This window comes from Colobus angolensis, unplaced genomic scaffold, assembly GCF_000951035.1.
Source record: "Colobus angolensis palliatus isolate OR3802 unplaced genomic scaffold, Cang.pa_1.0 Scaffold87, whole genome shotgun sequence".
Classification (NCBI taxonomy): Eukaryota; Metazoa; Chordata; class Mammalia; order Primates; family Cercopithecidae; genus Colobus; species Colobus angolensis.
This window is the reverse complement of record NW_012122598.1, coordinates 2959790-2984984: the sequence shown is the minus strand read 5'-3', so window position 1 is coordinate 2984984 and position 25195 is coordinate 2959790. Positions and strand designations below refer to the sequence as shown.

General features: G+C 51.7%; 2 protein-coding genes across 2 annotated transcripts in view; one reads left to right on the top strand and one right to left on the bottom strand.

Moving 5' to 3' along the window:
- Positions 1–13159, top strand: part of KRT86 (keratin 86, type II) — a 61059-nt gene extending 47900 nt beyond the window's left edge. The window contains exons 2-10 of the mRNA XM_011930575.1: positions 5914–6286; positions 7090–7298; positions 8102–8162; positions 8922–9017; positions 9230–9394; positions 9657–9782; positions 10056–10276; positions 12232–12263; positions 12402–13159. Of these exons, the coding sequence (XP_011785965.1) occupies positions 5914–6286; positions 7090–7298; positions 8102–8162; positions 8922–9017; positions 9230–9394; positions 9657–9782; positions 10056–10276; positions 12232–12263; positions 12402–12583 (1465 nt within the window). The 3' untranslated portion in view covers positions 12584–13159. The remainder of the gene's footprint in view (positions 1–5913; positions 6287–7089; positions 7299–8101; positions 8163–8921; positions 9018–9229; positions 9395–9656; positions 9783–10055; positions 10277–12231; positions 12264–12401) is intronic.
- A 5802-nt stretch (positions 13160–18961) lies between these two features.
- Positions 18962–25195, bottom strand: part of LOC105503681 (keratin, type II cuticular Hb3) — a 6527-nt gene continuing 293 nt past the window's right edge. The window contains exons 2-10 of the mRNA XM_011930693.1: positions 25073–25194; positions 23301–23509; positions 22236–22296; positions 22007–22102; positions 21186–21350; positions 20795–20920; positions 20224–20444; positions 19651–19682; positions 18962–19149 (exon numbers count right to left, since the gene is read on the bottom strand). Of these exons, the coding sequence (XP_011786083.1) occupies positions 18962–19149; positions 19651–19682; positions 20224–20444; positions 20795–20920; positions 21186–21350; positions 22007–22102; positions 22236–22296; positions 23301–23509; positions 25073–25194 (1220 nt within the window). The remainder of the gene's footprint in view (positions 19150–19650; positions 19683–20223; positions 20445–20794; positions 20921–21185; positions 21351–22006; positions 22103–22235; positions 22297–23300; positions 23510–25072; position 25195) is intronic.

Genomic DNA, 25195 nt, shown 5'->3' with positions numbered 1-25195 from the left:
TACAAAAGTTTTCTTTGTGGATATATTCCAAGGGCTTGGCACATAGTAGGTGCTCAATAAATATTTGTTGAATGAATGAAAAGAATACCAGCTGCATATTAAGTGCTGAGGAATGGAGCCATCAAAGCTTGGTGGTTTATTGTGCAAAGCTTTGTGGTAGGATAGGGTGGGGACACAAGAAGCAGATGAAGTGGTCATTCCTGGGGATGGGGGTGGAGACAGGTGACCTTCCTTGCTGGGCCCTGAAGGAAGAATGAAGTGAGTGAGATGTGTCCTTAACCCAAGCAAAGTCTTTGGTTTGGGTTATAAGGGGGTGGTAGGGAAAGTCGGTCAATGAGAGCAAGGATCTTGAAGGCCTTGGGGCAGACTAGAGACCAGGGGCCAGACTGGAGAAGGAAAGAGAAAAGCGAATCAGAGGAGATTTCTAGGAAAAGAGGCAGAAAGAAATACTTAGTCTTAGACTATTATTCTCAAGGGCAACTTAGAAGAAGAGAAGGAGAGTGCTGCATGGGTGGAGAAGAAAATGAGGGAGAGATCTTGGGAGATAGTCAGGAAGAGGAGGAAACTGGAGGACAGTGGAGGAAAAGTGGGAGAAGATCTGGGGAGTATGGTGGAGGGGTCACTCCAGGGATGAAAGAGCAGAGGAGGAGGTGAATGGGGGAAGCAGCACAGCACCAAGGGGAAGTGTGTGTAGACCCACTGGAAGAGGTAGGCACCATAGCTCCAGATTTATAGTAATGAACCCTCACAGGGCAGGGACGTGGGGCGAGGGAGATGCAGGTACTCAGCTGGTTAGTGGGATGAACGTCACCAGGATGGAGCTTTTGAGTCAGGCTCCAGTCCCACCCAGGCATCCCACAGGAGCCTTCTGGCCCTTTTCCAGTGGGAATCCTCTCTGGTGAGTTCTGATGTATAATTGGCCAGTGTCCTGGGCTCTCTTGGCTGAGAAGGCAGGGCTCTGACTTGGGCCTCTCCCTAATCACCCACCCAACTGGCCTGGGGTCAACTCCATTATCAACATCTCAACAGCCCAGGTGTTGTGTAAGCAGTCTCCCCACTACCCCTCAACTTCCTTCACTGGACCCTGGCCTGCATCTGCTTTCTATGAGTAGAAAGCATGAGCCAGCTACAAGGTTAGTAAGGGCATGGCCCTCTGGACACCTGTAAATCCGGCATGCAGATGCTCTAGATGTAGAATTCAAAGGCTGCCTTCCAGCCCACAGCTGTGTAGCAGAGTCTCAGGGATGACACTGTCCCTGCTTATGAGGGCTGTGCCTCAACTGGCTTTCTCCCTCTGTCTCCACTGTCACAGCATCTCAAGATCCTCTCCACTCCTGCAAGGGCCCACGAGATCACCTATTGTCCACCCACTAGCCCTGTCTCATTGTCTCTCACTGTCTGAAATGCCTCCATGCACATCTTCTTATCAACACTGTCTTGCCTGCCTTTTGCCTAAAGCTTGTCCTCACCCTTTCCAGGAAGCCTTTCTTGCCTTTCCCATCAGACTAGCTGCAATTGCACATTGTCCCAGAAAGGACACTGTCAGCAGTCATTGCATTCCTCAGTATCTGACAGTATGTCTGAAAAATAACCTTCTTTAGACTTCTGGCCTTCCTCATGAATTTGAATATGCTGTACCAGACTGGGAGCCCCAGAACCCATGTCTCCTTTCTTCTCTTAGTGCCTCCTTCCCTCCAAAATTAAGACAGGATTAAGCATAGAGTTAGGAAATATCAGTCAGAAAATCCCTGAGTCCCCCAGCTGGAAAATGTTACCTACTCTAAGCGATCAACTATCTTGAGGAGTCTGCCTTATAATACCCTCCAGGGAGCAGAATGAACTGAAGGGAGCACTGAACAAGAACTTCCTAATGTTAAAACCACCTAATTTGCCCATTCTTTACAGGTGCCCCTTGAAATAAAGGTCCACTTGGGCTAAAAGAAGAGACTCTGATTTCCAGATCTGAAGGTCTTTTGTTCACCTTATCTCCATAAAAATGGTGGCCACTGCAGAATAAGAAGTGTCTTTCTTTTACATAAAGCCTCCCTAAATGGAAGAGATAATGTAAGCTCCTTTAGAAAATAATGACTACTTGTCTCCTTCTGGGAAGTTCTTCCTCAACTCTAACTTCCATTTGTCCATCTGTAAAGAAAGCTTGCCTTCTCTTGTTCTCATTGGAGCACCATTGTACTTGGATGAATTATCAAGGGCATATCTCCCATCCTCAACCCCATGAAATCCTCTGGCTACTGACCAATCAGGAGGTTTTAGGATCAGGTGAAAATAAAGATGAGTGAGTGTGCCATCATTTGATTTATGACTGAGGATTTCTGATGGTCTGTTAAGTCCAAATAATAAATACACACTTATGAGTTATTCACAGATTTAGAATTTTCAGATTATCCAAGCCTCTCTTCTCATCCAGTAGTATGGTTGCCCAAGGATTGGTGATGTGTTCCTTTGCAAAGAGAAGAGATTCTCATTGGACCTTCTCTGAGGCAATCAGGCTGGAGCAGAGATGGAAGGAGGGGCATTTGTTTTGGTGTTCTTTTCGAGGACAAATGGAGTAACCATGGCCAAAGGTCTAAGATCCTCTGCCCCTTGGACTGGCTCCCATTGTAGAATACAGTAGATAACATTTATTGAGCATTTCCTATGTGCTGTTAAACATTGCCCATGCATTATTTCATTTAATCCTTCTATAAGTTCTTTAAGATAGGTAGAGTTAATGGAAACTGGACACAGATGGCTTAGGCATGTGGGTGAGTATATCCCGTCAATGCTGTGGATATGTCAGCAGCAGCAGCAGCAACAACAACAACAACTAATATGATTACACACTTAGAGTGTGCCAGGCTTAGTTCTAAGTGATTTACATGGATTAGCTCTTTTAATCTTTACAACAACTTTATGAGGTGGGCACTATTATTTTCTTCATTTTAGAAACCATGAAATGAGGTACATGGAGGTTTAGTAATTGCCTGAGTTTACACAGCTAGAGAGTGGCAGAGCTAGAATTCGAAACGAGGCAGTTTAGAATCTGAGTCTGTGTGCTTAACTAATATGCCATGTATTCAAACTTTTTATTTATTTATTTTTATGTTTTCTTTATATGGGTACATAATAGTTATACATATTTGTGGGCTACATAAGATATTTTGAGATAAGCATAAAATGTGTACTGATCAAATCAGAGTACTTGGAATATCCATCACCTCAAACATTTATTATTTCTTTGTGTTGGGAACGTTCCAAACCTACTTCTTTAGTTATTTTGAAATACACAATAAATGATTAACTATAGTCATTCTATTGTGCTACTGAACACTAAATATCATTTCTGTTATCTAACTTATTTTTGTATTCATTTACTAACACCTCTTTATCTTCCCCTCCCAATTACCCCTCCCGGCCTCTGGTAACCATCATTCTACTCTCTCTCTGATGAGATCAATTTTTTTAGCTCTCACATATGTGTAAGAACATCTGAAATTTGTCTTTCTGTGCCTGAATTATTTTCCCTAACAAAATTTCCTCCAGTTCCATTCATGTTGTTGCACATGGCAGGATTTCATTCCTTTTTATGGTTGAATAATATTCCATAGTGTATCTGTAACATATTTTCTTTATTCATCCATTGATGGACACTTAGCTTGATTCCAAATCTTGGCTATAAAGAATAGCACTGCAATAAACATGGGAGTGCAGATATCTCTTTGATATATGAATTTTCTTTCTTTTGGAAGTTTACCTAGTAGTGGGATTGCTGGATCATCTGGTGGTTCTATTTTTAGCTTTTGGAGGACCCTCCATACTGTTTTCCATAGTGACTGTAGTAATTTACATCCCTCCAGCAGCGTACAAGTGTTCCTCTTTCTCCACATCCTTGCCAGCATCCATTTTTTTTTTGTTTTTTGTTTTTTTTGATAAAAGCCATTTTACCTGGGTTAAGATGATAATCTTATTGTGGTATTGATTTGTATTTCTTCGATGATACGTTGAGCATTTTTAATATACCTGTTGGTATATGTCTTCTTTTGAGAAATGTCTATTCAGATCTTTTGCCCATTTTAAAATTGGATTATTTGGTTTACTTGCTATTGAGTTGTTTGAGTTCCTTATATATTGCAGCTACTAATTCCTTGTCAGTTGAATAGTTTGCAAATATTTCTTCCATTCTGTATGTAGGTCATTTCTTCACCTTGTCGATTGTTTCCTTTGGTGTGCAGAAGTTCTTTTAGCTCGATGTGATCCCATTTGTTCATTTTTTGCTTTGGTTGCCTTTGCTTTTGAGGTCTCAATCGAGAAATCTTTGTCCAGGTCAATGTCTTAAGCATTTCCTCAATGTTTCCTTCTAGTAGTTTCATAGTCTCAGGTCTTATATTTAAGTCTTTAATCCATTTTAATTTGGTTTTTGTATACAGTGAGAAATGGATATTTCAACTTTTCAGCTGCAACTGTAGTAAGAAATAATTTTACATAGCAACTGGGTGTGCACATACATATACATATGCCATACAACTGAAATAAAAAGGGCATGTAACAAGTTATTCTGGTGACATATGGTGCAATTTACTATTTTCTGGTCTACTCTGCTCTGTTTGATTTTCTCATAATCCATTTCATTAAAATAAAATTCTGGTTGGTTCAATTAGTGGGTCAGAACATGAATTCTGAGTAAACACTGCCGCTGAGCCCACCACCTCCTAATGATTGTAATGAAGCCCTTCTGCTCTGTGCTCTGGAGTCCACTGAGCATGTACACATCTCTGTAACTCTAAGGCAGTAGTAGGAGGGAAAGCCTTAACCTATTTCCCAGGAGAGTCAAGTGTCTTCCCCCAGATTACACAGGGGTGCTCAGGGCAGAGCCTTGGTTCCTACCCAGCCCTCGTGAGTTCAAGACCCACACTACTTATACTGGATGGATGGCACACACAAATATAGATTTGTTCTCTGGCACCTTCCAAGGGTACTGACAAACTTCCATGCAGGAGTTTCAAAGAGTATAGTGTGTAAAGCAGCAGGGACTCAGGGGATGATGGCAGGGGCTGGATGCTCTCCTCATGTGGCTCTACATGATCTCATATTCTGAGCCAGACACTATACAGATTCATAACAGGGTTAGGGTTAGGGTTAGGGTTAGGGTGTGTGTGTGAGTGTGTGTGTTAAAGAGAGAAGGGGGTGGTGAGTAGGAAGGCCAACATGCGAGTGCATTGTGTGTGAGAGTGTGTGTGTGTGTGTGTGCACCAGAGAGTGGGAGAGAGAGAAAAACATGTTGATAGGTATAGATAAGGGATTTGGGAGTAGGCATGGAGGAATTGGGTTCCTGAGAAGGTGACTAAGTTAGAGATTCTGTAAACGTGGGACTTTTGGGGTTCAGAAACAAGCTATCTGGTTCGGAGAAACCACCAAACGCCCCCCAAGTTCCACATCATGAGATTCCCCCTCCCAACATTCCTGGCTAGTCCTATCAGCACCACGGACAGCGGCATCGACACTGTCAAACCCTGCAGGACAGAAAGAGCAGCAGCCCTGCCCCTTCCCTTCCATTCCAACCTGAGTCACCGCCCACTCCTTCGTCCAACGTCAGTTTCCTCAACTGTGTATTGGGAGGTTGAGGTGGGTGTGGGGGACGTGAGTTGTCCTTTGAAGAGGAAAACTGCAGTTTAGGGCAAAGGATCATAAACATCTGGCTGCTTCTGGGCACCAATTAAGCACATTAAGTGGGGAGCGACAGCAGCTACACAACTCAAGCCTATAAAGCCTTCTAATTGCTCCGACCCACGTGGTCACAGTCTCCCCACTTATATAAAAGGCCTACAGAGGTGCAAGTAGTGAACGCCTGACGCCCCAACCACTGTACTCTCCATTCGGACGTCTCCATCCTCAGAACCTCCTCTCTTCCCCAAAAAGCACCATGACTTGCGGATCTTACTGTGGTGGCCGCGCCTTCAGCTGCATCTCGGCCTGCGGGCCCCGGCCTGGCCGCTGCTGCATCACCGCCGCCCCCTACCGTGGCATCTCCTGCTACCGCGGCCTCACTGGGGGCTTTGGCAGCCACAGCGTGTGCGGAGGCTATAGGGCCGGCTCCTGCGGACGCAGCTTCGGCTACCGCTCTGGGGGCGTGTGTGGGCCCAGCCCCCCATGCATCACCACCGTCTCGGTCAACGAGAGCCTCCTCACACCCCTCAACCTGGAGATCGACCCCAACGCGCAGTGCGTGAAGCAGGAGGAGAAGGAGCAGATCAAATCCCTCAACAGCAGGTTCGCGGCCTTCATCGACAAGGTGGGTGTCCTGGATCACACCCTTCCTGAACTCCCACTACCTACACAGCCAGGGCTGGGCACTGAGGATGGAGTCAGAGTCAGAAAGACCTCTGCCTGCCTGAGATCCCAGTCTGATGGGAGAGGCACTCAGACACACAGACACACAGACACACACACACACACACAGGCACTCAAGACGCAGACTCAGCTGACGGTTCAGATAGGGGGAGCTTGTGGAGGAAAAGTGTGGCCAGGCTGCTCTGGGGCACAAGCTAGACATCAGGGATTTGGGGGTGGGGGACATGTGACCACTGCTGCTGAACTCAGAGGGGTTTGGGCAGCCCCAGGGTGAGAAAGTAGGGTGCACTGACTTCCGGATGACATAGGGGAAGAGCTGGGACAGCTGAGCTCCCTTCCAGGTGATGATTCAATTTAGACACCCTCTTCTTGGCACCATCCCCAGAAATCCCATCTGTGATCTGAACCTGGGTACTCTGCCTGTGAGGGATGCTGCCTCACCTGGCTTCAGAGTGAGGAGCGGAGCCTCCACTTGTGTTCATCTGCTTGGGGTCACTCAGCTCCCCAGAGAGCAGGCACTGACACCACCCAGCCCTTGCTCCATTCCTGAGTGGGAAATCTAGACATAGATCATGACCAGGAAATCCAGAAATTGTCTGTCTCCCACAGCCCACCTCTACTCAATCTCAGATAAGCTCCAGATTTGGGGATTTCCTTTAAACTATCCCTCCTCCACCAGGTCCCCAGAGCTGTCTTTGGGGGCACCAGAAACCATCTGTCCCTCCTTCCCACCCTGAATGGCAGGTGCGCTTCCTGGAGCAGCAGAACAAGCTGCTGGAGACAAAGCTGCAGTTCTTCCAGAACCGCGAGTGCTGCCAGAGCAACCTGGAGCCCCTGTTTGAGGGCTACATCGAGACTCTGCGGCGGGAGGCCGAGTGCGTGGAGGCTGACAGTGGGAGACTGGCCTCAGAGCTCAACCACGTGCAGGAGGTGCTGGAGGGCTACAAGAAGAAGTGAGTGACAGCAGGAGGGATGCTGGGCACAGGAATGGGGTTTAGGTTAAATACACTGGATTAGACAATGCGAACTCCCAGGTAGGGTGAGTGGCCATGACCACTAGGTTGACCGAGGGTGGCGGGGTCTTTTCATTTGTGGAATCTTTGCCCAGACACCTGTGTAAGAGGAAGGCTGTGACTCCCACTACCTGTCTCTATCCCATTCCAGCCTTCTCTTCCCTGAGCCACATCACACAGCAGCTCTCCCCTGCGCTCGGTGGGGAGGAAGCCTCTGCAGGGTCCAGGCCTTCTCTCCTGACCCTCAGCCCTGACACCTGTAGCATCTGTCAGATGTGAGCCCAGGGTCTCTCACGAGTGACAGGTCTGGGGCTCTGGGTGTTCCCACTGCCTTCGGTTCTAAGTTCTGAGGGTCTGCGGGTCCAGGAGTCCCCACACCTGAGCTGGGATTCATACCAGTGAAGGGAGGCTGGGGCTACAGGCCCCAGGAGGATATGCTGTTTACTCCCGGGATGGGGTTGGGGGCTGAGTCCTATTTGCCTCCTGGGGGACCTCAGAGACCCTTTGGGAACAGGACTGGGAGGTACCAGGTGAGCCCTCTTCCTCCCCAGTTCAAAGTGGAGAGAGAATCCCAGAGACATCCCACATCCAACCGGAAAGGATCAGCTAGGTTGCCAGGCCCGGGCTGTGTGGGGGTGTTTCTAGTACTGTCCCCATGGCTGTGATGAAGTGTGATGTGATGGGGGCTCTGCAAAGACCTGCCTTGCCCTGACCTCCCCTCTCTGCCCTCTGCTCTGCCTCAGGTATGAGGAGGAGGTTTCTCTGAGAGCAACAGCTGAGAACGAGTTTGTGGCTCTGAAGAAGGCAAGTGACACAGGATTGAGAAGCACAGATCTGTGGGATCTCAGAATGACAGGCTCTTCCTGGGGAGACACAGGGGGTCTCAACCTCAGTGTGGGGTGCCATGACCCTTGCACAGCAGGCTGGGACTGTCCAGATGCAGGCCTTTGGATGGAGTGTCCAGAGTCCTGTCAAAGGGCAATGACCTGGGAATATCCACCAGCACCTGCCCTGGATAGGGGGATGGCTGCATGGACCTCTGTGTGTCCTGCTCTGCTCCAGAGGTTGTGGTTCATGGTTGAGTTCCCTGGAGACGTGGCAGAGTCAATATCTCTGCTGAGACACAGTGCAGCCTGTCTAGTATTCTGGGGAATCTGACCTTGGGGCAGGGACATAATCCCAGGGTCTAAGGGAGGATGGAGCAGAACCAGGAGCAGGAACTGGGTTCTTGGAGCACTACTGAAGGACAGGAAAGGGTCAAGGTGTGAGAGCAGGGGGGTCAGTCTGGGCAGGCTTCCTGGAGCAGGAGAGGGGAGAAGGGAGAGATAGGAGGGCAAGGAGGGGTGAAAGGCTGGTGAGTCATGCCCAAAGCAAACAGGATTTGTCCTCAGAGGGGCAGAGGATGCCAGCTCATCCCAGGAAGGGCAGAAGGGAAGGAGAGGCATGGGAGTGGGACACTGGGGACTGCTTTCCCCTGGCTGCATGGAATGGATGGGCAGAGAGACGAGTCTGGGGGCTAGATTACCAGGGTCCTCTGAGCTCCAACACTCCCCACCTTTCCAGGATGTGGACTGCGCCTACCTCCGCAAGTCAGACCTGGAGGCCAACGTGGAGGCCCTGATCCAGGAGATCGACTTCCTGAGGCGGCTGTATGAGGAGGTGCGGGCCCAGGGGCCAGGCAGAGACCTGGCAGCCAGCAGAGAGGAGAGTTGGGGGTGGGAGTATTGGACAGGATGTGGGTAGAGGTTGCAGTCCCTGAGGCTGTGTGAGGGGGCAGGGCTGGGGACCAGAGAAAGCCTGAGAAGGTGGAGTCAGGACATGGTGGGTAGGGCTGTGTTCTCAACTAAAGTCACTGCCCCCACCTCCTGCAGGAGATCCGCATTCTCCAGTCCCATATCTCAGACACCTCTGTGGTTGTCAAGCTGGACAACAGCCGGGACCTGAACATGGACTGCATCGTCGCTGAGATTAAGGCACAGTACGACGACATTGTCACCCGCAGCCGGGCCGAGGCCGAGTCCTGGTACCGTAGCAAGGTGAGTGGCACAGGACACCTGCCTGCTAGACATGGCAGTGGGAGGGATGTGAGGTATCTATTAAATTGGCTTCCTTTTCTGGGGATGCTGGTCCCTGGGGATGAGAAGAGATGGCTGCCACTCTGAGGTTAGGGTGGCAGGGCAGGACTGCCACGTGTGGTTGCACAGGCTGAGCACTGTACAACCTGCACAATCATCCATGGTGCCCTGAATGGATGGGAAGTCCCACCCTGAGCCTCATGAGCATCTCTACTTCCCCCAGTGTGAGGAGATGAAGGCCACGGTGATCAGGCATGGGGAGACCCTGCGCCGCACCAAGGAGGAGATCAACGAGCTGAACCGCATGATCCAGAGGCTGACGGCTGAGGTGGAGAACGCCAAGTGCCAGGTATGGGGCATCTGTGCCCAAGGTCAGAGAGACCGAGGGCCTAACCATTGTCACACAGCCTATGTGTGCCCTATCTGGATCTCAGCATTCATTCTCCAGCCCCTTTGTCCATGTAGAGTCCCTGGTTGTGGTCTCTCAGTGAGTCCCAGGTGATGAAGGCGAGAGGCTCTGTTCTGGGGTGCTCCCAGCTTGGTGGGTAGCGTGGTCTCATCCAGGTAAGCATCAGAGAGACCCAGGGATTCTGATCTACCTTGTTCTCTCTGTTGTCTTCAGAACTCCAAGCTGGAGGCCGCGGTGGCCCAGTCTGAGCAGCAGGGTGAGGCGGCCCTCAGCGACGCGCGCTGCAAGCTGGCCGAGCTGGAGGGCGCCCTGCAGAAGGCCAAGCAGGACATGGCCTGCCTGATCAGGGAGTACCAGGAGGTGATGAACTCCAAGCTGGGCCTGGACATTGAGATCGCCACCTACAGGCGCCTACTGGAGGGCGAGGAGCAGAGGTGGGTCCCATAGACCTTTCCCTTTCCCAGCCCTGCCAGGGTTCTCAGCGTGCCCTGTCTTCACACTCCTGGCAGCACTCAAGTTTTGTTTCTTAACCTCCCCACCCTGCAACCAGATAGGTAATTTGTGTAAGTCCTTTAAGTATGATCTAGCCCTGCTTGAGTCTCTCATGTTCACCTAGGCACTGATCTGAAATTGCGGTCTTGTTAATCTCAGTTGAGATCCAGTAATCTGGTAGCAGATATTCCTGTTACTGAGAAGCCTAGTTAAGGCTTGGGGCCAGCTTGCCTGGGTAATGCTCCTTCCCTTCCAGCTGTAGCTGCATGTGTCTCTCAGGACTTCTTCTGTTTTTCCTAATCTGGCCCTGGCCCCAGCTCCAGACCTGGGAGTTCAGATGCATCCCATAAGGACTGCTTCAGATAGATGACACCATCAACTCACATTTTTCTATTATAATGGCAATGAACATCCCAAAGGGGTCTTCCATTGCAGCAAGTGGGAATGAGTTAGATACAGAGCGAGGTCTTACCCGTTGGGGCAGTTATGCCTTGCTCTCAGGATTTTTGCTTGCTTGCTTGCTTCAGAGGTGGGGGGAGTGGAGAAGACCCACTGGTCACTCAGCCTTCCTATGGCTGAAGGCCAGCTATACAGCTGGAGGGCAGCTATACAGCTCCTGCTCCCAGAAGGACAATGCTCCCAGAATGTGAGCGCATTCTTTGCCCTTCGTTTCTTTCCCCTAGTTAGTCAGTTGGTTTCACCCCAAGCTCTTTTTTTTTTTTTGTGGACAGTCAGGCCCTTGGCCCTGGGAAGAGGAGGGTGAAGATTGGGGATGCAGAGGGAGCATCTTGTGTATTTGGGAAATGGGGAACACAGGTTTGGGACCTAGAAATTAAAGTGACCACATGATGAGATTTCCAACAAACTCGAGTTGTTCCATTGGAAAGCTCAGAGGCAGGGGTCTGTCTGGGCCTGGGGAATTTCATAAGTGAAGAATTCTGGGAGGAGGAGTTTTCCAAGTCTGCATTTGGAAGTTGGAGAGACACATGGAGATGGCATTGGAATCTGAGCGGCCAACTCCTCCATCACACAGGGCTCTTGGAATGAACTCAGGAGTTTTGGTGTGTGTTGCCTAGGGAACCTGGACATGGGATGATTTGATGGTGGCTGTGGCTTCTTTTATCTGAAGCTGATTTCACCAATCCTTGGCCAGTGTGCTTTCAGGGGAACTCCATTTTCTTCCCTTAGGGGAAGCTATGTGGGAGGGAAATGTGGGCTGGGTGGAAATGAGTGTTTGGGGTGACAGCCCTGCCTTGTCATTGGACATGTCCTCCCTCTGGGCCTCAGCCTTTCCATCTGCTGGATGAGACGACAGTGGTGGGCAGTCTCTGAGCCTATTCTAAAATCCCATTAGTTTATCCAACAGTTTTGTATTGAGCCAGGCATTGTTTTTAGGTGGTGGGGAAAGGAATAGACAAAAAAGTCTATCCCCCTGACGCCTATAATCTAATGACACCAATCAGACTGGATTTCAGAAGTTAAATCTGCTTCCCTCAAATGCATCTGCAATTCAGTCAGAGCCAACTTCCAGGCAGTGGCAGCTAATAGCTCTTAAGGGCTATGAGCCAGGCTCTAAGCACTGGATGCCTCTTATTTGATTCATTCCTCATAAGAGATCTACGAAGTAGATTTTCCTGATGAGGAAGCCTAGGCTGAGGCTGGCTGAAGTTGGGGTTGCACAGCTCAAGAGCGGTGGAGAGCGAGGCACTTACAGGCCTTCTGTCTCCAGACCCTCACAGTGACCCGGGGCTATGCTGGCTCCTGGCTGAGAGCATTTCGTGCCCCTTCCCTTTGGCTAGTGCCCAGATGGAGGGCCACAGATGTATCCCCTCCACCTCAGTCGCGGGGGCCCAGCGCCTTTTCTGAGGCACTGACCTCTGCCCTTCTCTCCCCGCAGGCTGTGTGAGGGCGTTGGCTCGGTGAATGTCTGTAAGTAGCGGGGTCCGTCCCCTCCTCCCGCAGGGCGGGTCTAGGAGCCTCTGGGGAAAGGGCGCGTGGGCTCACAGCAAGCCACCCACTCAGGCAGCGGCTGCGCCTGAAGCAGGCCTCCGTCTCTTCTCCCTGCAGGCGTCAGCAGCTCCCGCGGTGGCGTCGTCTGTGGCGATCTCTGTGCCTCCACTACTGCCCCTGTTGTCTCCACCAGAGTCAGCAGCGTCCCCAGCAACAGCAACGTGGTGGTGGGCACCACTAACGCTTGCGCCCCCTCCATCGGGATGGGCGCCTGCGGCGGCAGCTGTAAGAGGTGCTAGGAGGCTGCGGCCTCCGCCAGCGCCTGTAGCCATCACTCTCCACCCAGCCAGTCCTCGGGCCGCCGGAACGCGCCGCCCTGGCCGGCCTCCCAAGAGCCGCCGCCAGCTGCGTGCACTCTAAGTGCCCTCCCCACTGCTTCGCTCTGGGAGCCATCCCTGGTCGCAGGGGTCCGGGGAGGCCCGGCCAGCGCCGTGGTCTCTCTCTCTCTAGCCTTTCCTGGTAGTCAATTTGTTGTCCGGAGGATTCATCCTTTTCTTCTGCCTACCCTCTGTTTTTTTGCTGTATGCACTGGTCTTGCCTGACCTCTTCCCCAAAGCTTGGAGGAACGGGGGAGGCCCGGTAATGTCCCTGTCTGCTCGACCTGGGACTCTGCCCATGCGCTTCTGCCTGTGGAATGGAGACGCCGACCCTGGATGGTGGTTCTGTGACTCTGCCAGGGACAAGCCCACGTGTGGGGAGAACAACTCCCTTAGGGGGATGCCTTCAAGAGCTTCTGAAAAACTCATGACTCTGCTGCCTTCTCCTTTGTCTTTGTTTCACTCCGTGTTTCCAATAAACTCATTGTAGCGCATCAAGCCTAGTGTCTCAGAGTCCTGAGAATGCCAGGACCCTCCCGTGGTAGGGGCTCCCTGCCAGAACGCCTCAGGACCTGTTTATCCACTATTTTTCGGTAGCTGAAAATGACCACCGTAGGTGCCGCCCATCTGTCCTTGAGCAGCCCAGGCCTTGGGGAAAATGAGAGAAGACTCAGGGAGCCAGAAGAGTCTTATGGGATCGTGGGTTTCTCTAGACTAGGATTTCTCAACTTCAGCACGATTGACAGAGTGTGGGCTGGGTCAATCTTTGTTGAGGGCTGTTGCGTGCATGTGGTAGGATGCTTAGTAGCATCTCTGGCCTCAATCAGCCAGATGCCAAGGGTCCTCCACCACCCTCTTGTGACAACTAAAAATGTCTCTAGATGTGGCCATGTGTTTTCTAGGGGTTCTCAACCAGGGTGATCACCCACTGCCCCCACCCCAAGGCCTTCCTGGAGGGGAAAGTTCATGGGGAAAAAGACAGGTGAGAATGGAAGGAAGGTATTTGAGAGAAGGGAAGTATGTGAGAGAAGCACTGTGCGGGGAGAAAGAGCCTTGGGTTGAGAGTCAGGAGAACTGGGCTTCTCATTCCGAGCCTCAGTGACCATTTGCCACATGTGTGACTTTGGGCAAATTGCTTCCAGCCCCTAATCTTCAGCTGCCTTGGCTGTGGAATGGAGAGATTGGACAGTATTCCTAAGATCCTTCTAGCTCCCTATGTGGGATTGTGTTTGAAAGGGCTATGTTAATGCCCTTTGAGTGCCAGTTCAGTCATTTACTAGTCTGTAACTGTAGGCAAGTCACTAAGCCTCACTGATCTTTAAGTTCCTTCAAATTTAGAGTGGGATGATGATATCTACTGGGCCGTAGGGAGGTGTTTCAGATATCTATTACACATAACAAGTCACCCAAATGGAGAGGCTTAAAACAGCAATACTTTATCATGCCTCAGGCTTCTGTGGGCTTACTGAGCAGTTCTACTTTACATGATGCTGTTTGGAGGGTTAGAATGTCTGAAAGGCCCAATATGGCCAAAATCTCACATGGCTGGACTTGGTGCTGGCCACCAGCTGGGAGTTCAGCTGACGTGGTTGGCCACGGTGTATCAGTCAGGGTCCAATCAGAAAATAATAATTTGAACAGAGAAAGTTTAACATAAAGCATTATTAACCATAACAGAGATTGCCCAGTAAAAAGCAAGAACTCTAAGGACCATGGGAGCTGCAGCCATAAGGAGCAGCCCCTACCCCCAGGCCTTTTCTTCGGCATCCAGAGATGGCTATCCTGCTTTCACTAATTGTCTCCTTGAGCACATTTAGGCTCTGCCTGATGCCTGGGCCCAAAGTCAATGTCACAGGTTTTGAGTTTTGTTTCAGCAGCATCTCTCTGTCAGGTACCAACTTGCCCTCCACTTATTGCTATGTAACAACACATCCCCAAATTTAGTGGCTTAAAACAACAATATTTTTCATAGTTGTATGAATTGCCCGGGTAAGTCTTCTACTTCATATCATTGACTGGGGCTCTGGCCCTGCTGAAAGGTCCAGGATGGCTTCACTTGTACGGTTGGCATTTGGAGCTAGCTCTGGTCAAGAGTTCAGGAGCTGATGGCCGGGGCCCCTGTTCTTCCCTATGTGCTCCAATCCCTTTAAGGCCTCCTGGGCACGGAAGCTGCAGAAGGTGCTTTCCATCAGATTCTCTTGGTCAAAGCAGTCACGCGGCCAGCCCAGGATCAAGGGGAGGAAAAACAGACTCCACCTTTGATATGAGCAGTGCCATGCACAGAGAGGGAGGAGCTGTTGGGGGCTCATCTCTGAAGACAGCTACCACAGGAAGATTAAGTAACACAACACAAATAAGTTTGGGGTATAGTGTGGCATGTAACAGATACTAAACAATTAGTGTTTATGACTGCTCTTGTTGTTATTACTATCATCATGACATCATAACAGTGCAGCATTCCTAGCCTCTGAATAGCAGGGGCAGAGTGGGCTGGTAAGAAATACTGCGAGCTGGAGGTTTGGCATCCTAGTTTTTGTCAGCAGGAGTGTGTGGCCAAGTTCCTTCAGCTTTTGGAGCCTCTGGTAGTTTACCCACTTGATAAAGGCAGGTGATAGCAGCAGCCCACTGAGTGAATGAGAGCTACAGCTGGTGTGCAGAGAAGGGTGGATGTCACAGCACTGTTACTCTGGGTACTGGTACTACCACACTGGCCCTATCTCAGGCTTATCAGCACAGAGGGATCCACCATCCAGTTAGCTCACATTCCTCAGAAGCCAGCAGGAAGCTTCCAGAGAAGAGGCAGCTGGCTCTCTGTGAAGCATGGAAGGCCTCATGAATTGGCCCATAGCATCTACCTCTGCAAAGAGGATGGGAAAAGTGCCTGGAAGGAAGGAGGAATGAGAAACATCCTTGGGTGAAGAAAGTTTTCATGGAGTGGAGTTGGAGCTGGGGTAGGAGGGGCCGTGGAGGAGGATGTAGAAACGATGTGCTCATTTTCAGCTTTTAGAGGCATTGGAGAGCAGCCCCCACTCTCTTTGGCAGCCTTCCTGATGCATCAGAGCTCCTGGATGGCCCCATGCTCCATTTCCAGCTCCATCTCTATCTCTCACATACTATTCTCCATGTCTGGAGCACGTCTCTCCTCCTGGTTAACTCCTTACTTCAGTTCACTTCTTGCTATCTTTTTTTTTTTTTTTTTTTTTCTGAGACGGAGTCTCGCTCTGTCGCCCAGGCTGGAGTGCAGTGGCCAGATCTCAGCTCACTGCAAGCTCCGCCTCCCGGGTTCGCGCCATTCTCCTGCCTCAGCCTCCCGAGTAGCCGGGACTATAGGCGCCCGCCACCTCGCCCAGCTAATTTTTTGTATTTTTAGTAGAGACGGGGTTTCACCGTGTTAGCCAGGATGGTCTTGATCTCCTGACCTCGTGATCCGCCCGTCTCGGCTTCCCAAAGTGCTGGGATTACAGGCTTGAGCCACCACGCCCGGCCTCTTGCTTTCAAATGTAAGCTTTGCAGGGACAAGCATCTTTAACTATTTTCTTTGCTTATAGGAACCCAAGCTTGTGTAATAACACCTGCTACACAGCAGGAGCTCAATAATGATTTGTTGTTGGAATAATGAGCTCCTGATTTTCCTTTAGGTCTCAGCTTCAATATTACCTCCTTTAGGAAATAATCAGCTTTGCCTGCTTAACAATCCTCTGGCTGTGATTCTCTTTTTCTCCCAGCACCAAAGCTCAGGGTTCTTCATAGCCACCCCCTCCTTGGTGGAGAGGTGGCAGTGGTGGTGGAGAAGATGGGGATCAGGGACTCAAGACCAGACTCTCCAACAATCTTGTCTAGCCCCTTGAGCTGATTGGTTGGAAGGGAGATGAGTCACCACCAGAGGCATGGAGCCTCTGGGTTCCCCCAGGTGGCACCTCCATGAGTTCCCGAGGCTGGTAGTCCTTACAGTATCCTCCTTAACCCCCGAGAAGGGAGTGTTAAGCCCCAGAGCAGAAATCAGAGCCCCTTTCCAAGAAAGGCAGAACTGAAAGGGCTCCTGGAAAGCCTCTTGTCCAACCCCTCACTTGACAGGTGTTCAGGGCATCTTGAGTCAGTGTAGGGGAGAAAGGTGGGGGGCAATGAGGAATAGGAAGCTGTGACAGGCACTGAGTGATCAGTCAGAGCTAGACATACAGGGGATGGTACCCTGTGTTTAAGTCTGGACTTTGTTCCGGGGACAGTGGTGACCCACTGAAAGCGCAGCCTTGTGTTTGATGAAGGTCTCTTTGGCTGCTGTGAGGTGGGGCATGGAAGAGAGAAGAACAGGATTCTAGGCAAAATGGTGGTGGCTGGGTGTGCTGGCAGCAGTAGGGAGAGAGGAAAGAGGGGCATGGAGAGGTATTTAGGAGACAGAAAAATAAGTCCTTGGGGCTTAATGAATATTGAGGGTACAGGCACGGATAAATCATAAGTTCTGGTTTGGGCAACTGTGTTGATGATCTTGGTAAGAGAGACTGGAGGAGACTCCGGTTGAGAGGGTGGGAAGCAATGAGTTAAGCTGGAAGGTGTGCTGAGTTCGAAGCATCTCTAAAACTGACAAGTGGAGTTGTCTTGTAGGAATTGGAGCTGGTGGGTCTAAGCCGAGGAGGGAGGGTAGAAGGAGAATCATCAGGGCTCTGAAGCCCAGGTGGGGGATTTTAACCAGGGAGGACATTAACTGTGGGTGGTAGCTGAAGGTGAGAGACTGATGTGACTGCCTAGGGAGAGTGCAGAGAGGTGAGAAAAGGCCCTGGGGTAGTTGGATGTTTGAGGCAAGGTGCAGGGTGAGGTGTCAGTGAGCAGAACTGCCTGGGAGGAGCTGAGAGCCTGGCCTGGGAGACAAGGAGGTGAAAGGCCCGAGGCTCAGGAATTGGGAAGTGGGAGGGAGAGAAGGCACTGGGCAGCCCCTGGAGCTTAGGTGAAGGCTAAAGGGCCCTGGGGGGCCTGGAGATTCCAGGGGGAGCAACGGAAGGGGTGGGTCCTCCAAGGACATCCTGGTGAGATGGGTGGGAAAGGCCGGGGGTTGGGTGAAGGGGAGGAATGAAGAGGGCCAGCAAGGAAGGCAATGCACAACACTGGAGGTGGGCTGCAGCCTTGCGAGGACTGTTCCAGGCCTGATTCCTTGAGGGTGGGGTGAGGGGCTTCTCAAAGTCTTCCAGAGCTCTCCAGAGCTTTCCAAGTGGAGGACAGGAGAGATTGGGCCAAGCAGCAGGCAGAAGAGCCTCTTAGCCTTGGGGTTGAAGCTGTGAGGTATCTCAGATGAGGGTAGCGAGTGGGGCAGTTGAGGGAGTGAGTAGATGGTGTCCTCATGTCAGCTGTGGAGAAGGCTGCCAGGTTCTGAGGAGGTGTGTGCACGGGGGAAGGGTGGGCCAGGGGCAAGTGCCAAGGCTCTCACCTTTCCCTGTTTGGTGGGCAGCATGAGGAGGACATGGCAATGGGGTGGGGTCCAGACTGACAAAGGGTTGCCCCCGAGGGTGGCTGCTGGCACTTTTAGCAGTTGCTGCTATGGTACCTATGTGGTAGGATGGCTGGGGGGCAGAGTGAAGATATGCTAGGAAAAGAAAGTGGGGACTGTGTATGCAGGAAGGGGGCAAAACTCAAACACGCACACAAGCACGCATACACGTGCACACATATAAACATGAGCATGCACGTGCACTGCCTTCCAGCTGATCCTCTGGCCTCCTCGGTCACCTGCAGAGCCAGTTGGAAGAGCAAAACCCCACGCCATCCAGACTGATAGGTGTGACAGGTAGAAGGTGCTGTGAGCACAGTCGGCACTGCCTGGTCGGGAGATGACAGAACCATCTGGAGATGAGGCCCTATCGGTGTCCAGGCTGAGAACTGGCCAGAACGACTCTAGTCTTCAGGCCATATCATCAGGCTGGGGTGCTCACCAGTTGGTGGGTGTGGGTGGGCCTCAGGAAAGCAAGACATTACGGCAAGAAAGCAGGTCCCCAAGTTTATTGGAAAAGGGGAGACAAGAGGCCAGAGAGGCAGGGGGAAGAGTCTCACAGTGCTCCTTCCAGGGAAGGAGGGCCCTTCTCCCTGGGAGGGGCAGAAGGCTGAGACAGGGGAAGGAATGGGTCTATTCCCCAGTGGCAGGCCCCTTTCCAGTGGGATGAGAGGTAGGGAGGAGCCGCTGGCAGGAATGAGCTGACGGTGTATTCTCAGAACACAAGGGGAAAAGCCAGCGATGTGCTGCTGTTCTCAGTTGAGGGTTGGGCAGCGGCACATCTGGCAGGCGGAAGGGGCTCCCCTGGCTCTCTTTTGGGCCACTTAACACCTCCCCTGGCCGCATGAGCCCCCTCCGCAGGTGGTGTTCAGCTGGCCACAGGGCTTGCACAAGCCGGTGCTCACCACCAGGTTCCCGTTGCAGGGGGCGCTGCAGACGCTGCCTGTCACCGGCCGGGAGCCGGACACACAGAGGTCCCCGCACACAACCCCACCCCGGGAGCTGCTGACACCTGTGGGAACAAGGGCAGGGTCAAGAGACCCCTGCTGGTGGCTGTCCCATCCAACCACCTTCCTTTGGTCTGTCTGATGTGTCGGCCATCCAGGGAAGGATGCCAGGAACCTCCAGTTCTATTCTGAAGGTGTGGAGGGAACCCTAGCCTGGGAGCCAGCAGACAGGGGTTCTGGTCCTGGTTCTGCCTTGTGACCTTGGGGAGTCCCTTCCTCTATCTGGGCCTCAGCTTTCTCACCTATACAGGGTGAAGGTTATGAGTGACATCTGAGGTCCCTTCTTGCAGTGACATCTTATTATTTTTCCCCTCCCTAATACATTGATGTTGTGAGGTTCTTTCTGCCAGCTAACCTTAGTCTCTCTTGTTGCATGACCAATCTACTATCCTCTTTACTGGGGGAATTATTGGAAACACTCCCCCCAAAGTCTCTGCATATACTCGTAGTCAAGAAGTCCTTTGTCCCCAGTCTACATTTTCCTTTTCAGGGTTCAAGATACTTACAGACATTCACAGCTTCAACACCTTCACACAGCCTGAGTGGGTAAAAAGTAAGGAAGGGGAAGATGAAAGAAGTCAGAATGAGGTCATCGAATCTCCCCTAGGTGCCGACATGGGTCATTTCAGGGCTATTTCTGACCTACATTTATGCCCTTGTGCAACTTAGAAAAAGTTGCCTTTCTGGCAGAAGCAATGTCAGGTCACACTATTTAGCAAGCAGAGTATGGTTGGATTTCAGCTCTCATTTGTCTGTCAGCTGTCATTTGTCTTTGTGCAGTGAACAACCTGAACAACCATACTTGTCAGGTCTGGATAGGCTCAACCTTCAGAAGGGGAAGGCCCTCTTGGGAAAACGAGGTCAGGAGTTTGGCCAGCAACCCTGCCTTAGAATAGGTGATGTCCTAGAAACCAGACAGGGTATGGATCTCGGAAGAGTTGAGAATGAGACAACTTGAAGATATGGATCTGGGATCCATAGAGGCAAGAATGTCGCCTAGGCACTGAGACTGAGATGGGGACAAATCGAAGGTGGGCAGGTCTGTGTAAGTGGAATGCTTAGGGCTGGGCTGGACTCACCTCTGCTCCTCGCCCTCCAGCAGGCGCCTGTAGGTGGCGATCTCAATGTCCAGGCCCAGCTTGGAGTTCATCACCTCCTGGTACTCCTTTATCAGGCAGGCCATGTCCTGCTTGGCCTTCTGCAGGGCGCCCTCCAGCTCGGCCAGCTTGCAGCGGGCATCGCTGAGGGCTGCCTCACCCTGCTGCTCAGACTGGGCCACCGCAGCCTCCAGCTTGGAGTTCTGGGTATGGAGAGGAGAAAATGAAGTTTAGTTTCCTGAAATCCCAGCCAGTCTCCAATAGGATCATTCAACTTCTATCTTAAAATACTGTCTCCCCAATCAGCTTCCTAAATCTTTCTTCCCTCCTCACTTATACCACACACACACACACACACACACACACCCCACACACACAGATACTCACACACACTTTGGCCAAGGCAATCAGAAATACCTCAGTAGACTCCTCATCTTACTCTGTCACCCTGAGACTGCACTGGGAAGACTTTTCCAGAATCTAATTCAAATCCCTCTGCTGAGGGCTAACTCCAGTCTCTTCCTACACTGAGGGATGGGCCGGGTTCCCATACCTGGCACTTGGCATTCTCCACCTCGGCCGTCAGCCTCTGGATCATGCGGTTTAGCTCATTAATCTCCTCCTTAGTGCGGCGCAGGGTCTCCCCGTGCCTGATCACCGTGGCCTTCATCTCCTCACACTGCAGGAAGCAGAGATGCTCACAAGGCTCAGGATGAGACATCCCATTCATTTGGGACAGCACAGACAATCGCACTGATTGTGCAGTGCTCGGCCTGTGCAACCACACGTGGCAGTCCTGCCTTGCCACCCCAACCTAAGAGCTATTGGCTTTTCTGTTACCATCCTCAGGGATTGGAATCCCCAGACAAAGAAGCCTTTTCTACTAGATACCTCGCATCCCTCCCACTGCCATGTCTAGCAGGCAGGACTCCTGTGCCGCTCACCTTGCTGCGGTACCAGGACTCAGCCTCAGCCCGGCTGCGGGTGGCGATGTCATCGTACTGTGCCTTGATCTCGGCGACGATGCAGTCCATGTTCAGGTCCCGGCTGTTGTCCAGCTTGACAACCACGGAGGTGTCTGAGATGTGGGACTGGAGAACGCGGATCTCCTGCAGGAGGTGGGGAAAGGAAGGACAACTCACTTACCCGGGCTTCTCCTAATCTCTGGATGCCTATCATCCTTTTGGCTCATCGGGAGCAAACCTCTCATGTTTGGAGAAACAAACCTGACGAAGTCGCATAACTTTCTGCACAAATAGGAAATCTCTTTAGAGGAAAACACAACCGTTTCTCAACTGCTTGCTTTTGGAATTATTTAGGCCCATGTGCAGCCAGCATGGTCCAGATGCTTTCCAGGGGCTCAGTCCCTGTATGGGGGCCTCTTTCCCTTCTCCTAGACCAGCCCCATGAAGGAAGGCTATTGCTGCCAGAGAAAGTCCTGGGCCAGAGCAATGGGTTCAAGTCTGTCTGATACTGTGTGTAGTCTATGCTGCAGTCCACTGGCTCAGGGGAAGGACGCAGGGCAGCTTCCCAAGGCACAGTTGTCTGGGGTGCTCACTCTCCTGCCCCTTACTAAATTTGCTCCTTTTTGGTTCTCCATCCCTTTGCCTCCCTGCTCCTTCCCTCTCCTTGCTCCCTGCCAACCCTCCAGCCGTGAGCCTGGGTTCATATGTCAGCAGGCCTGGTTCATGCCTGTGGGTGTCTGGGCAGGGGGTCGGGGATCCCATGGGGGGATCTGTGCCCACCATGACTGAGAGCCCCTCACCTCCTCGTACAGCCGCCTAAGGAAGTCAATCTCCTGGATCAGGGCCTCCACGTTGGCCTCCAGGTCTGACTTGCGGAGGTAGGCGCAGTCCACATCCTGTGTGGGGTAGAAGGGGCTGTGAGGCCGGCTCTCGTCAGAGGGCTCTGAGGACCTGGCTGCCGTGTGACAGGACAAAGAGGATGGGTGGTGGGACTCAGGGCGAGCTCAGTGCCAGCTGGGCTTCACTCACCTTCTTTAGAGCCACAAACTGGTTCTCTGCTGTGGCTCGAAGTGCGACTTCTTCTTCATACCTGAGGTGAGGAGGGAGAACAGGACCTTGTCTGAACAGCTCTTGATCTTGGCCATGAGCATGTGTGCAAAGGAGCCTCCTTCCTAGACCTCCCCCTGCTCATCTCCTGTCCCCAAGTGAAATGGGTGGGGCTCTGGAGGAACCAGGCTGCTGGCCCGGGCCTACTGGGATGCACCGGAGAACTGAAGCACTCACTCCCCTGTTTTGTCGGAGGCTGGGAGGACAGGAATCTGGAAGCTGAGTGTGTGAATGAGTGTGGCTGGGGAGTGTGAGGTGCTATTTTTCTCACCCAGGTCTCCATTTTCTCTTCCTTTGAGCCCTCTCCTACCCTCACTCAGCAGCAGGTGGTGGGATCCTCACTCTGTCTCTCCCCTCCTGGCCTGAGCTGTGGGAGGCAGCTCAAAAGATAGGGAGGGAGGGGTATGCTGGGCCTGGGGAGTCCATGGAGAGAATGTTACTGAAGGAAGCTGGCCACCCCTCAAAACAGATTCCTTCTGAGGATCCAGTGTGTATTCTTCATATCATATATCACACTTTGTAGCTGAAGGGCTAGATTTATAACTCTGTCGTGCCTGCCTTCCAGCAGACTGCAGGCTCCACAAGGACCCGCACTGTGTGGATTGCGTGGCCCTGCGTCACTAGCACCAGCACAATGTGCTGGCGTGTGGTAGGTGATCAGATTGTGTTAGCTGAGTGAGAGAGCAAACTTAGGAAGGCACATATCCAGGACTTTGAGATCTGGTCTCAAAGGAACCAAGGAATACAAGTTTTTGTGAAAAATGAATGGAGAAAGGGAGAGAACATTGTTTCCCTGATCTGCTGGTGGAAAGACAAGCTGAGCCTCCATCCCCCACACCCAAGGGACCCCTGTGTCTCGAGCAGGGGGTACAGGTTCTTCTCCACTCTCAGGCAGAGATGCCAGCTGCAGACTGGACACTCCTCCGGACTCAGGGAGCTGCCACCATGCTCTTTCCTGTGCCCAGCATCCCTCCTGCCCTCACTCACTTCTTCTTGTAGCCCTCCAGCACCTCCTGCACATGGTTGAGCTCTGAGGCCAGCCTCCCACTGTCGGCCTCCACGCACTCGGCCTCCCGCCGCAGAGTCTCGATGTAGCCCTCGAACAGGGGCTCCAGGTTGCTCTGGCAGCACTCGCGGTTCTGGAAGAACTGCAGCTTTGTCTCCAGCAGCTTGTTCTGCTGCTCCAGGAAGCGCACCTGCCACCCAGAGGCAGAACCTAAGAACCTCTTCTTGCAGCATCATAGGCCAAGAGGGGTTCCCAGCAGCAGGGCCTGAAAGCCCCCAACTCTCTGACCCAGAGTCTTCCCTGGAAGGGGTTATGTCATCTCTCTCAAAAACGCCACCAGGGCTTAACCAGTTCACCACCTGGAAGCTCTTCCTGGGAGTTAATCTCTTCTAAGTCAGTTTACCTGGTGTCATGGAAAATGCTTGGAGTCCAGATTCTGCTGCCACTTGTTAACAATGTGCCCCTGGATAAAGCACTCACCCCTTCTGTAGAGTGGGGAGGTTAAAGCTTAGAACCCTTTAACAGAAAGGAACCCCACACTGAACACTTGCTGCTCAATCACACCAAGCCAGGTGGACCTTTTTAGAAAGGCAGACTGTAGAAGTTGAAAAATAAAGCATGTGCCAATTATTCAAACCCTATAACAACAATGCAATTAGAATAATAGTCACCTGGAATATGAGAATAGGAATGTCCTATGCTCCAACTCCCTCATTTTACTGATGAGGAACTGGAGGCCAAGGAGGTTCCCTGACTGCCTGAGAGCTCACAATGGCAGAGAAGAGCTCAAACTCTCATCTTCTGCTCTGCAGGGGGCGTCGTCTCTCACTTTGATAATTACAGGAAAACTTCACATTCCTCTCCCAGCCACGAGGTTGGCCCATACTCCACTCAGCTTCTTTTGTCTAATAACTTGGCCACACCCTTAGTAAGTCCTATCTTATGCTATTCTTGGTCTCTCATGCTATTAGACATTCCAGATTTTTTTTCCCGATCCTTTCTGGTGGGCATCTCTCTAGTGTGACTTCTCTCTTGAGGTTTTGGCTCTGGAGGGCTTTTTCCAACCCCAGAACATCTTCCTAGTCAGAGCCTTTTCTCCCAGACTCTCACATCACTGCCACAAGGTGGTTGCCTGGATTCGGTGGAGAAGGTGGCTGCAGACTCGAGTTGGACACTGACTCCACAGGTGAGTTCAACCAAATCCAGACTGTGCACTGCCTGCCTCCCCATAAAGCCCGTGAGGACGGGGACCGTGTCTCTTGCTCACCCCGGGATCCTGAACCCCAGGAGCAGTGGCTTGGACAAACTACTCTAGCCCCTGCTCAGTGGCCAAATCACTGTGTGGTATAGAAAGAGCTCTGTGCCATGCATGAGACCCACTTCCAGACAGTCTTCCAGCACCACACTTACTAGCCCTGCCTTGATGGAGAGAGCACCTCCTTGGCATTCAAGCAGTTATTTGGCTTCAAATGCCCTGAGCACCCACAGAGTGATCCTTTGCTCACTAGGTGATATTATCACTCAGTATGGAAGGTTCTGCCTCTTGTTCTGCTTTTGTGTTTTCAGTTAATCTCCCCCGTCAGTCTGGCAGCTCCTGGCCCTATTTTTGTTTTCTGTCTGTGTCCTAGAAACCTTTCCCCCTGGCCTGGGAACTTCTGTGGGCAAATTCTTGCTTTTGACTTCCCTGTCAGTGCCCAGCCTGAGTCCTGAACATGAGCAGGGGTTCAGGAAGGGTATGATCCAGGACACCAACCTTGTCGATGAAGGCCGCGAACCTGCTGTTGAGGCACTTGATCTGCTCCTTCTCCTCCTGCTTCACGCACTGCGCGTTGGGGTCGATCTCCAGGTTGAGGGGCGTGAGGAGGCTCTCGTTGAC